Source organism: Ceratotherium simum, chromosome 9 (genome assembly GCF_057802395.1).
Source record: "Ceratotherium simum simum isolate JZ-2026a chromosome 9, ASM5780239v1, whole genome shotgun sequence".
NCBI lineage: Eukaryota > Metazoa > Chordata > Mammalia > Perissodactyla > Rhinocerotidae > Ceratotherium > Ceratotherium simum.
The window spans coordinates 38,445,391-38,458,089 of NC_141908.1; the positions used below are offsets into that span (position 1 = coordinate 38,445,391).

Consider the following 12,699-nt stretch of genomic DNA (forward strand, 5'->3'; position numbering starts at 1 on the left):
GATACCCCCTCAAGGAGGCTTCTGAATAAACATCCACCTCTGGTATTGAGGTTATGGTAGGCCCCTTCTTTAAGTTGTTACCTCTCAAGCTTGAGACATTAAGGTCAGTAATTAATTGTGGGAGCAGATCATTGCGAGACCTGGGTACAACAGGGTTAATGAGCAGGAATGGGGTAGGTGGGGTTACAAACCAGGAACACATGCCATCCAAGTTAAATAGCTTTTTTTTCCATTTAATTGCCCTGCACACACACGCTCTCACATAACGCGGAAGGTGAGAGCTGAATGAAGTTTTCTGGGTAATGGCTTGAAATGTTTTCCTTATGAGAAGTGGTGTTGAGTTACAGCGTGCAGAGAACTGGGAGGAGAGAAGCAGCAGCCCCAGCCAGCCCCCACCTTTTCTTGGGCTTGTAGGAAGGTGGACATGGGCTCACGGAGACAAGACGAGTGACATGTTGAACTGTCTGGTGGCTGCAATCGACTGCTCCCAGAGTGACCTCAGGGCAGTGTTCAGCAGGGCTTAGCCGGGGGCCAGCAGAGCAGGCACAGATGCTGGGCTGTGAAATGCCACGCAGGCAGAGACTGACAGGCGGCAGGAGCTGAGCTCTCCCCTCGGACTGCTGTTTCCTGCTGTGTTCCGGGGAGGGGGGCGCTTTCTAGCAACTCTGCTGCTGCTGCTGCTACTTCAGCAGCCTCTCCACTCAAGGTAAGCAGGCTCAAAGGGAGGGCAGGCTGCAAGGGAAGCCTGTGTACCATGAACAAGATCCGAAAGTTTTTCCGAGGGAGTGGGCGAGTCCTGGCATTTATATTTGTAGCTTCTGTCCTCTGGCTGCTCTTTGACATGGCAGCTCTCCGCCTCTCATTCAGTGAGATCAACACTCGGGTCCTCAAGGAAGACATCGTCAGGAGGGAGCGGATAGGATTCAGAGTTCAGCCAGACCAAATGAAGATCCTTTACAGCAGCATAAAAGAGATGAGGCCGCCACTGAGGGGACACGCAAAGGACATATGGGGCAAAGAGGACTTTAGAAAGACTGAGGAGAGTATGCTCAAGGTTAAGGATGAATTGGACCAAAGCCAGACGGAAAGAAAAATTCAGAACACCCCAGAGAGGGGCAAAGTTGCGCCTTTGTGGCATCCTGCACATCTGCAGACCTTCCCAGTGACTTTTACCAAGCAGAAGACAGAGGGACGGGACATCAAACCTGAAGCCTCCTCTCGCCATGTGACACCAAAGCAAACAACAGCTCAGGGGTCTCAGAAAACCCCATTCACAGCAGCAAGAGGAACTCCATTGGCCAAAATATCTGTACACACAGTACCTGTCGGTATACACCAGGAGGCCCTGAAGAGTCATAGTCTCAGCAGTGACACATCAAAACAAGTAGCTGAAAGGAACCTGAAGGTGACCATTAATCTTAATACTGACAGGTTGGAGCAGCAATCACAGGCAGTAGCAAATGAGAGGACATATCCTGCCAGCCCACCAGTGCCAAAACCTAGGAAAGCCATAGCCTTAAATAAAACTGAGACTCAGAGCAAAGAACTAAATGCGAATAAACAGAAAGCCAATAAGAACCTTTCCTTTTCCAAGTTCATTGCCAATTCAAATCACTTAAAGAAGCAATCTATTAATGAGACACAATTGGGAGGCTTGCCAAAGGATGATGGAGCCAAAGTGGCTGGTGGAAAGAAATTCAATTTCTCTGAAAGCCATGTTGTGATTGTAACCAAGGAGGAGCAGCTAAAGACAGACACCAAAGAGATCCCTCATCCTAAAACCAAAACTATATTTTCTATAGAATTGAATGAGAGTCAAGGGAAACACATTTCCAGGAATAGAAGCGAGGCATCTTTTTCTTCACTTGCTCTACAGAAAGCAGCAGTGTCTCAAACCAGTCAAGTCCTAGCTGGGGGGCTAGAGCCAGCAAGAATCAACTTAACTGCCAATGTCCAGCCTGCAAAACTCAACCAAAGTCATATAAAAGCCCTTTTACCTGAAGACAGCAGAATGCACCATGTGTTAAAAATTGATGTGACGCTTTCTCCAAGGGACCCCGAAGCTCCAGGTCAGTTTGGACGTCCTGTAGTCGTTCCACATGGAAAGGAGAAGGAGGCAGAAAGAAGATGGAAAGAAGGAAACTTCAACGTCTACCTCAGTGATTTGATCCCAGTGGACAGAGCCATTGAAGACACAAGACCTGCTGGGTAAGATCCATTTCTCTTCTCTTTCCTCAACCTCGAGTATTTTGGCTCTTATGTAGAGAAGATTTATTTCTAAATAATTTTGTGTGATTTTTGGTCACCTAGAGAATTAAAGCAACATTAATTATTAGACACAGTCCAAATAGTCTACCATCCACACAGAGAAAAATTCCGATATCAGCATACTCACTATGTTCTCTTTCTGCACTTTCTGCACTTATTTCTCTGAGACTTTGGCTCTCAGTCCTATTAGCTCATGTTTCATTTCCTTTCCTCTTTGAAAAGCTATTAAAATGATTAGATGAACTCAATTCTTAATACGATATATATGAATGGTAGAGCTTAAAATGTAATTCCATTAAAACAGTGACAATGAAGTGAATTCCCAACTTTGAAACTTTTCATTATTAGCAAGTTGGTCAGGAATATATTTGGGAAAGGAGCACAGAGAAGGAGTCTTCTAGGCCTCCCTGGAATCATATCTTAACCAGCAGAGTTCTGCCTAATCAAGAGTAATGATCATGACATTAGCAAGTGAAGAAGTAACTTGACTCCCTAAAATTTAATATCCGTTGTAAGTGGGGATGGTAGACATTTCAGGAGTTCAGTTATACAGGAATAATAATGTTGGAAAAGTCAATCAGCTAATAACTGGAAAACACCTGCAGGTTGTAGAAGAGCATAATAACAACCCCTTATATTTCTAGAGCTTCACCATTTACGAAGAACCTGCATACACATGAACTTTACGAGTCCGAGAAAGGAGGCAGCAGATACTATGGGTTCAATTAACAGATGAGGGTCCTCAGGAATTATGTCACTTTCTCAAGGTAGCACAGCTTCAAAGCTGCCCAATGAGCCTTCATGATCCAGTTCTTCAAAGCATTAAATTCCCATAACTACGTCACCAGAAGGTAGATCAAGTCACAAATATTTGATCTGATTCAAATACAGGTGAGTTCCCTGCTCTTTTTGACCTACTCATAAGTGAGGGTACTTTGTAGCCATATGTTCACTACCCATTAATTGATAGTACAGCTCAGTGTGTGCCTAGAGAATCGATTCCTGTGCCAAACAATATTTGCCTAGAAGTTGGAATTAGGGAATGTCAAGATTCAGATTTAACACATGTGGTATATAAACCATGACTTTGTTTGGCCTCTGTAGAAAACTCTTCTTTGTAATCCAGGTAATCAGTATTACTAGGAGGAAGGCAGCTATAGATGTGCCTGGATTCATATTAGTAAGAGGAGCCTCTTCATTGTGATGTCAACTACAAGGAAGCCATTTTCAGCTCTCTCAGCCGTTGGCAGATGGCCATCAGCCATGCACTAATTGCTTGCTTAGAACGAGCATTGTGCCATTCATCTTCCTTACCCTGGTGAAACTCACAGCCTTGCAAGTAACACAAATGCACCCACAGTAAAGATGAAAAAACTGAGGCCCTGGAAAGTTATATTGTCTGTGGTCATAAGAGAAATGATTAAAATCCACGCTCAAAATTATGCTGTGCTGTTTATCTCCCATCTCTTGCTGATTATCCCCCAAAAAAGATCCTAAAACTTACATTGAACCAACTTTGATCTGAAATCCTGTATATCACATATATTTGTGTATAATTATATATTTATATATATATATATATGCCAGCTTTGAATGGCAAAATGCCAAAGAAATAGTAGTTAAAGTAGCTTCCTTTTAACGTCCCTTTAGCGGCCCAGCAGACTGCTATGGAGTCTGGGGAAGAGTCAGACGCTGCACAGAAGCACAGGCTACAATTCCAAACCAGAGAAAGAGCAATTGTGTGAGGACCAAAAGCAAGTAACAATGATATTATCGTCCATGTGATTTATTGAAGGGCCGATGGCTCCCAGCGCTTGTTAGTTTCTGAAATTTGGTCTGTGGAATATAAGGGTTTCAGCCCTGGAAAGTCACAGTCAGGCTCTGTCTTCTGAAGAAGACTGTCCGTACTGTAGGAGAAGCTGACGTGTGTGCCTGAGAGGATGAGTCAGACAGCATGTGGCCAGGCCCCTCCCTCTTATCACACAATCCACCTTGGTTAAACACAGGCACTCCTGGTGAGCTGCCTGCCTGATGCTCTATTCCACCAACAGTTTAGCCACCAGGAATCCTAGACACAGGACCCCCTGAAGTATCTACAGCCCTTTTGTACCACTCTTCCTTGAGAGAGGATAAATTATTTTTTTCTATTACCCAAACACTCTGACTACAAATATATGCTAATTATGTATTTACGTGGATAACGGTTGGAAGAAAATACAAATGAAAAACATGCAATTCATCAGGTTGGCAGGATTTGAAGTTTTCTTACTTTGATTCTATTTATTTTCAATCTTACTCAAAAGGACACGAGATGGCTTGTAAGAATACACCCAATAAGATTTCTCTAGAAACTAAATTTTAAAGATCAGCATAAGGGGGGATATTGTTACAGAACATAACAAGAAAGTGTGTGTGTGAAAGAGAGAGGGAGAAAGAAAGAAAAAGAGGGAGGGAGGGAGGGAGGGAGGAAGGAAGGAAGGAAGGAAAAGAAAGAAACACAGGAGGGCTGGCCTTTAAAAAATTAGCTAAAGTAACAGTCCATTGAATCCTTTAACTTCTAAGAGTTCTGGGAATATCTCCCTTACTGTTCTTGACATTTCCAAAAATCCACCATTATGGATTAATTAACACAGTAATTGACATATCATAACGGCCTATTGATACACTGAACTGAAAAAACGATAAAAACCATTGATTTGCTAGTATGTTCATTTAAATTCAATTCCCTTAATAAAGACAGTAACTAGTTGCTAGTTTTAACTTAACTTGTATGCTAAGGTGAGGCTGGCATTGAGAGGGAGAGGCGAGAAGCAGAATTCCCGGGACCCCTCACCTGCTCTAGTTCTAAAATCAGACTCTGTTTTCCTAAACTGTTCTTCCCTCCCTTTCTCCTGAGTCCCCAAGAACCATTTCTAAGATGCTGAGATGCAATCACAACCTTTTCCACAAGCACAAGAACTCCTTTGTGTCATCAGCATTATTCTCACTATCCTTTTCAGTGCCACCCAGGTTTCTGCCCCTTGCAGTGTAGCTAGAGCTTTCTGCGTGTGACATTCTCTCCAGTGTGGGACCTCAGCACAGGGAAAGTTAGTCTCATTACCCTTTCCTGCACATCATGTTCATTACCATCCACTGATGTTTTTCTAACTAGTCCCCTCCTCAGCCTCCCACCATTCTCGCCTTGCATGATCCTCACCATTTTCTCCCACGCATCTTAATCTGACACTGCTCAAGACCCAGCTGTAGCTTACCTCCACCTGGCCCATGATTTGACTGTGACCTCTAAATTCCAATGACCCTTAACTCACTCGTGGTCACTGAAGCACTCCTTGTGTGCTTTTCACTAACTAGAGCCTTGAGAATCTGTTTTGCCTTCTCAGTGAAATTATAAGCTTCTGAAAGAAACTCTGTCTTTTACTTTATTTCATACCCCCTTAGCACTGAGTACAGCGCTGTACACTCAAAAGATATGTTTACACAATATGGTCTTAAAAGATATGTTTCTCTGAAATGATTTTTGAAAATTGATACTGTTTTTAAAAAATAAATGAGAGGTAACTATTTAAATGAGGCTTGAAATGAGTCTTTTTATAAATTAATACTGACTTCCTGATTTTTCATTTTGAATATATGGAATATGTTAGTATCTGGGGTTTAAGGTAAATACATCTTGTTCTAACACTACGATCTCATCATTAATTCATGTTTAATCTTTTAGTTCATATTTTTGTTGTCCTTTGGTTTTCAATTTTAATGTTTTAACTTTCAAAGAAAGAAAAGCTTTTTATTTTATTTACAAGAATGTTTTATGTCAGTAAGTAAAATACAATTTCCTTTTTGCCTAGAATTTTTGCCTATAGAATGTACTTCAAATAAAACAGTTTTAAAAAAAATTTTTTTTTTTTTATTTTCTCCCAAAGCCCCAGTAGATAGTTGTGTGTCATAGTTGCACATCCTTCTAGTTGCTGTATGTGGGATGCGGCCTCAGCATGGCCAGAGAAGCGGTGCTTCGGTGCACGCCCGGGATCCGAACCCCGGGAACCCGGGCCGCCAGCAGCGGAGCACGCGCACTCAACCGCTAAGCCACGGGGCCGGCCCAACACTTTTTTGACAGTTATCTTAAAGTTCCATATTTAATCTTTTTTTTTAAAGTTCTTGCTCTTAATTATTGAAGTTTGTTCCAGTCAGCAATGATCAATACACACATAGGTTTTGCTAAAACATAGTCCTATCTACTGAAAATGCAGGGTAATTCTACTTAGAGAAGTCTGTCTTTTGGCCCGCACCTATATTTAAGATGAAACTCCAAAAATAAACTTATTTTAAGAGTGCACTTCCTGAATCTGTATTTAGAGAAAAGTGACTCAAAGAAATTTTTGCTGCCAGCATTTAGTTTTTAAAGCACAATAAGAATTACAGCATGCTCTTCTACCACTGCTGTGTCGTCACGAGGTTACTCGATTGCTTAATTTAATGCTTTGCTTTTCCTACAGAACTCCGGCATGCCCCTCAATAAAGCAATGAAAATTGGTCTTTATTCTCCTAGTCCGGAGTCGGGAGTGGCAACCAATAATTTGATTCCTTCCTACACACCTAAAGAGAGTTTTCTTTTGGCACATATGAAAAGCAAAAGATAGCACCGTGCATTTACCACAAACCAGTCTAAATTACTGAGGGGAAAGAAAACCTTCCCGGAACCTTAATTTCCATCCCTCCTCTCCCCTCCCAATCCTAGTGAGGTTAAAAACCAAAACTAATGAATTGATGGAGGAGGAGCAGCAAGGAGAGAGAAAATAAACTGACCACACATCCTTCCAAACCTCAGGCTTCTAAAAGTTTATCAGGCTGGGAGAAAAGAGAAACTTTAAAGTTAGATGAAGTTCAAATTTTTTCTTTTTATGTGGGGTGAATATTATAATTGATGAAATGAGACTGCTTTTGAGATTAATAATGATAAGAGAACATTATCTAAAATTGACTGGAGAAGCTATGAGACCTCCTTGACAGGGGAACAGGGGCAGGGAAAAAAAAAATCTCGCAAGATGGATTTAAAATGATTATTTCCGGCTTTTACCTTTATGGGTGTACACAATGCAATGGTGCTTTTGAATTGTGTGTGTGTGGGTCTGCATTCATGCACATTTGTGTATTTGTGTGTGTTAGAGCACAGTGTGCCATTTCACGAAAAGTCATGTCGAAGAGCAGAAGACAAAAAGGAAAATTTATTTAAGAGGCGCAGGCTAGACAGTAACAGAACAAAGGTTCAATATGGCCTTAAGATGATTACAGAGCCTTTCCATACTTTTTTTATCACACTTTCTGCATAACTAGGGGAATAATAAGGAGAAAGATGATCAGAGGACATAAAACACATTTCTGCTACTAATTCAAAGAGAAGAAAAACAGTTAAACAGTGCCTAATTAATGTAAAACTGAGAAATGTTAAGCAAATCAGCAACTGTTTCTCTTAAATACTGCCAAAGACCTAGAAATATTTCTGGAAGAGAGTAATTAGCAAATGTAGGGATTTGAACCTGTTTAAACCTCTTTTTTACACATCTGATTCAGGGCCCAATTTAACCATCAGCCTAATTTTATCAAATTCTTGCCATAATATTGCCCTGGGTACTCTTGTTCCAGAAAATAACTTCCTATGGGCTGTTCTGGTGACCCATTCAGAGCAGAGCTTCTCAAGAAGGAACATTTTTTGCTCAAAAGTCAGAAAATTTGGGAAAAATAGCAATGCTTAGAAGCTCTGTTTTGTTGTTTGCTTTCAGAATTAAAGAAGCTTTTTAGAGTGTCCCCTACATTTTTTAAAAAAATCTGTATTATTCCAAACTAAGTTATCTTCTAAATCAGCCCCGCATCTAAAATGTTGGTACATGGACCTGTATGAGAAACGTAGTATTTACAAGGGACTTTATGACTTGCCTTCTCATTTGATCCTCAAAACCATTTCTCAAGGTGGGTGTTATCATGGTCCCAGCTTTATCTAGAGAGAAACTAAGACTTAAAGAAGCTGAGGTTTCAGATTGCGGCAGATAATTCCGAGGGTGGCAGGTCATTGCATTCCATGTGCTATTTGCTCATTGCCTATCGTGAGCTGGGCACACCATGCCAGGCAGCTGGGACCTTCCATCCTTCACATACATCATCTCATTTGATCCTGACAACAGCCATGTCAGATTGATAAAGTGTTACATCTCCTCATTAACAGATGAGGAAAAAAAACACAGGGAAAGGTAACTTGCCCAATGGCCCACAGCTCACAAATGGCCGGGTTAGGATCCAACCCTTAGTCTTCCGATTCTTCCTCACTCAGTAATAATTCTACTACACCAGGCTGGCTCTCTCTTCGACTCCCGCTACTCTTCCCTCGCAGTGACCGTCATCACCTTCAACTCTCCAGGGTTTGCCAAGGCTCTCTGAATAAGGAGCATCTCTCCCTCACTGAGCCACACCAAAAAAGTACTTATGTGTGTTCCAGGCAGTGATGCATGTGTGTGTGTGTAGATTTTATGTGTTTGTGTTTTTATTTTAGCCAACACTCACAGCAACACTATGAAAGACATACTATTTTTCATATGATTTACAGAAGACAAAAGTGGGGCTCTAAGAACAAATGATCTATCTACTGTCCCAGGAGTCCAACAGCAGATTTGAGATTCAAAAGAAAATTTCCTGACTCCTAATTCTAGTGCTCTTTCCATAGGATACAGCTCCTCTTTCCTTTGTTTCTTCATAATCATATGACTTCAGACATTAAAGCATCTCTTTTCCTTATATGCAGCTCAGAGGTGTATGAGGGGATTTAGTTGTGCATGTCAGGTACCACGTCAGGGAGAAAATTAATAGGAAATCATTTTGTATTCCACGCTAAGCAAAGGTGATTCTCTAAAACGGTCCGAAAACCACAGTTCAGCAGCGACCAAATATCTCTGGGCTCCTACTATGCGATCTAACATCTGAGCATGGTCTCTGCCTTTAAGGCACGTAGAGCAAAACGTTATGCAGAAGCACAGGGTATTACTGGAGCCAGAAAGAGAAAGGCAGTACCTGGCCTGAGAGAGAGCAGAAGCGTTTGAGCTGTGACTTGAAAGGGTAGGGAGTTAGAGAAGTGGGGGAAGGGGGTAAAAAGCATGATCCATTGAGAAACTGAGGGAAATCTGACAAGGGATGGGGAGAGCAGTGAGGGTGGAAATGAAACCGTAGAAGTAAGCAGAGTCCAGATAACTCAGGACCTTGTTAAGTTTCTTCTAAGAGCCAGTGGGGAGGCAAAAGTTGAAAAATTTAAAGCCATGGAAGGAATAATTTAATTTACCTTTTCTCAGGGGTCTTGTGACCCAGAGGGAAGCACTTATGAGTAAATGAGGCTGAAGTTGCATAAACGATCACAGAATGTTAATATTAGATGAAGCTTCAAAAGTGATCTAATCCAGTCCCTTATGTTACAGAGAAATCTGAGGGAAGTGACTTGCCCAAGGTCATACACTGCAGGAGAGACAGAACTACCCACAAAGAGCCCTAACCTCGGCCCAGAACTATTTCTGCCACATCACACCACCTCCTGCTCTTCTCCCTCCCACCCCAATTTCGCTCCGACAGCTGCCTACCCAAAATAGACTATTGTTAAAGACATGAATGTTGATGCTAGTGGTTTATATTTTTAAGCCTGAGTTCAGTAGCTTTGATGGGTATACGGATACCTCAGGAACCACAGCTTCAGCTGGCTAAGGCCTTTGGAGTGGAGGTGGTGAGTGTGACTGAAATCTTCTAAATTAGCAGTCAGGCGATTCTGACTGAATGTCAGGGGTAGTCTACCCTAGAAAGAACAAAACAGGAAAGTAGAATTTTTATGTAACTATACCCTCTTATCAGTCAGAGGAAAAGAAGACCCAATAATTCTAGGGTCTTGGAGAAAAGAATGTAATTCTGGACACAGCTCCCCAGCCAGATGCTGGTTTCTCCTTCTGATCCTTTCATAGATACCAGAGCTTAGGGAGTGAAGGCCCCTGAAGGCTCACACTGAGGCAGTAGTTGAATTGCAAATAAAAGTTGAAAAAATATTCTCCTCGACCTTCTGTTCAAAGCTGAGAAGACTGAGACTTGACCCACACCGTACATTTTGACTGTTTTGGAATAAAATGAAAAATTCATAGAAATGAGAGAATGTTATCATTCCCTCAGTCTTAGGATTTGAAACCTTCTTTATCTGATAGGGTACATTCAAATCAGGTTAGTGGCTGAGCATTAAGCACACACAAGCCGAGGAGGCAAAACATATCACTTTCCAAGTCTCTTGATAAATGATAAGGCTTTCATAGATTTGGATTAAAGGATGGCCTGGAAAAAGGCAGTGCATCCTGTCAAAATGTGTGCATTTGCATTGTGGATAATCATAGGTCCTCACACGTGGAGTTTCCAAAGTATTTTTATATCCATTTTCTTATCAAATCTTCACAAACGTTCTGTGATGCAGGCAAGGGACTCTTCATCCCGAAAGTGAGGATATTGAGGTTCTGGAACCTTACATGACTTGCCCAGGGTCATGCAGCCAGTAAGCATTAGAAAGGATTTAAAACTTAGTCTCCTGTCATCTTTCTCAAGTCCAGAGTCTTTCTGTCCCACCACAGCAGTCTATCAACTGTGTGCAGGACAGTGGAACCTCCACGTTACGGTCTCCATTTGTTTTTATTACTTAGATTTGCTGTAGTAATCATAATCTAGACTTCCCCCAAAGCAAACAGATTGGGTTAATTTTTAAGTATAGCATAAGGCCCATAGACTCTAAATACCTAACTTGTGTAATGAATGGGCATATACAGTAAAAATATGATTTGATATCCTCAAAAAATATCACAAACCCAGAAATATCTTGCATTTAAATTAGACTTTACTTGAGCTGCAACTTCTCCCTCTACTATAGTGGAAAGCAAGATTTTCAATGAGCAAATTGGAAGAAAGGAGATTTGCTTCAGTTGGGTCAGTGTGGGATAACTTGAAATAGTTATTACAACCTGTGTTTTTACAACTAGATGACTGTCAGTATGTAAGAACGGTTAATAATGCTGAAAGAGTTAATGCTGAAAGCCTTTTTGGTCTGACCCACTGGGGCTTTGAATAAAACAAGCATGCTGGTTTTTCTAAACACCTGGAAACATGTTTAACCTCTCAGCCACCCATACCAAGGCACCCTCTGAAATCTTGTATTTGAAACCTCTGACACTTCCTTCTGTGCCCCTCTTTCCCAGCCTTGAATGTTGCCCCTTTTTCCAGGCACCAATATGACCTGTACAATATAATCTTCCATACGGTCTTCTTCAATGTGATTCCTTAAATACATTTAAAATATATATTTTTCAATAGTTGACAGAGGTACTACTTATTTCCTGGGATATTAGCATCTAGTGGAATCCTTCATAATCTACCCGTATAGGTTTCTAATGGTGAAATTAGGGCACCATGACAGGTTGAGGAGAATGGAGGATCAGATATTTGGTGAGGTGGAGGTGCGTTCCCCAACTCCCTCAAAACTCTGAGAGCTCTTTCTCTCTCCAATTTCAGACTGACTAACATTACAATAGTTCTTAGAACTTCCTTCTAAAAGAGACCAAAAATCTACTGATTTATACTGTAAAAAGATTCATCCGCATTAGCCTGCTTGGTTAACTCTTCCCCAATATATTTTTATTTGTAACTAGATGTTTCCAAAGTCAACCAAATTTTAATAATAAAGAAACTCTCAGGACTTCACAGCTGGGCTTGTTGGTTCAGATGACTCAGGCAGAATTTGCGCAACTGAACCTTCCTTTTTAGAATTGATTTATTGTTTTCAGCACCAAATAGTATAAAGAATATTTAACCGTGAAATGTGCATTTCCCACTTATTTACATTATAAAATTAGAGATGAGGAAGTCATAGGAAGTCACTGAGGTCTTCCATACCCTCCTCTTTTCTCAGGCTATTAAACTCCTCTTGACTTTAATTCCTCTTTCCCAACTTAAAGCCCATCATGGAACATTTAACCATTTTACACCAGTACCCTCAAAATCCTCCACCACTTTTCTTTCTACCTCATTTGCTCTGATGACCCCTAGACTTTATCTCCTGCTACACTCAGGCTGACAGACACTGGTGGAGCAAATCACACTTGTATTTTGATTAAAATTCTGGGATCTCCAAATTCAGGAAAGTGCTGAATGCCCTTCAGAAATCCTTTTATGTGTAGCTGGCCAGTACTCTCTCCCTTTACTCATAGTGTCTGTCTCAAATATTCCCCATTCTCATCAAGCCCCTACCCTATTACATTAGTAGAAAACCTTTCCTCCAATATGAGCCACAAATTCTTTCAAGTTCTCATCCCATACGCATAAACTTATCTGTGTAAATTACCACCTTTTCTTCTTCCTATCTCAAAGGAAAATATCTCT

The 12,699-nt window shown here is 41.1% G+C and overlaps 1 protein-coding gene across 2 annotated transcripts in view; it reads left to right on the top strand.

The window, feature by feature from the left end:
* Nucleotides 1-695: 695 nt before the first annotated feature.
* GALNT5 (polypeptide N-acetylgalactosaminyltransferase 5) overlaps nt 696-12,699 on the top strand; it is a 43,874-nt gene continuing 31,870 nt past the window's right edge. Inside the window, exon 1 of one of the 2 annotated variants that reach the window (XM_004428300.3) lies at nt 696-2,208. In XM_004428300.3, coding sequence (XP_004428357.1) covers nt 755-2,208 — 1,454 coding nt within the window. In that variant the 5' untranslated portion in view covers nt 696-754. Of the gene's footprint in view, nt 2,209-9,017; nt 9,055-12,699 lie in introns of those variants that run through there. The other variant, XM_087434941.1, reaches the window with a different exon arrangement.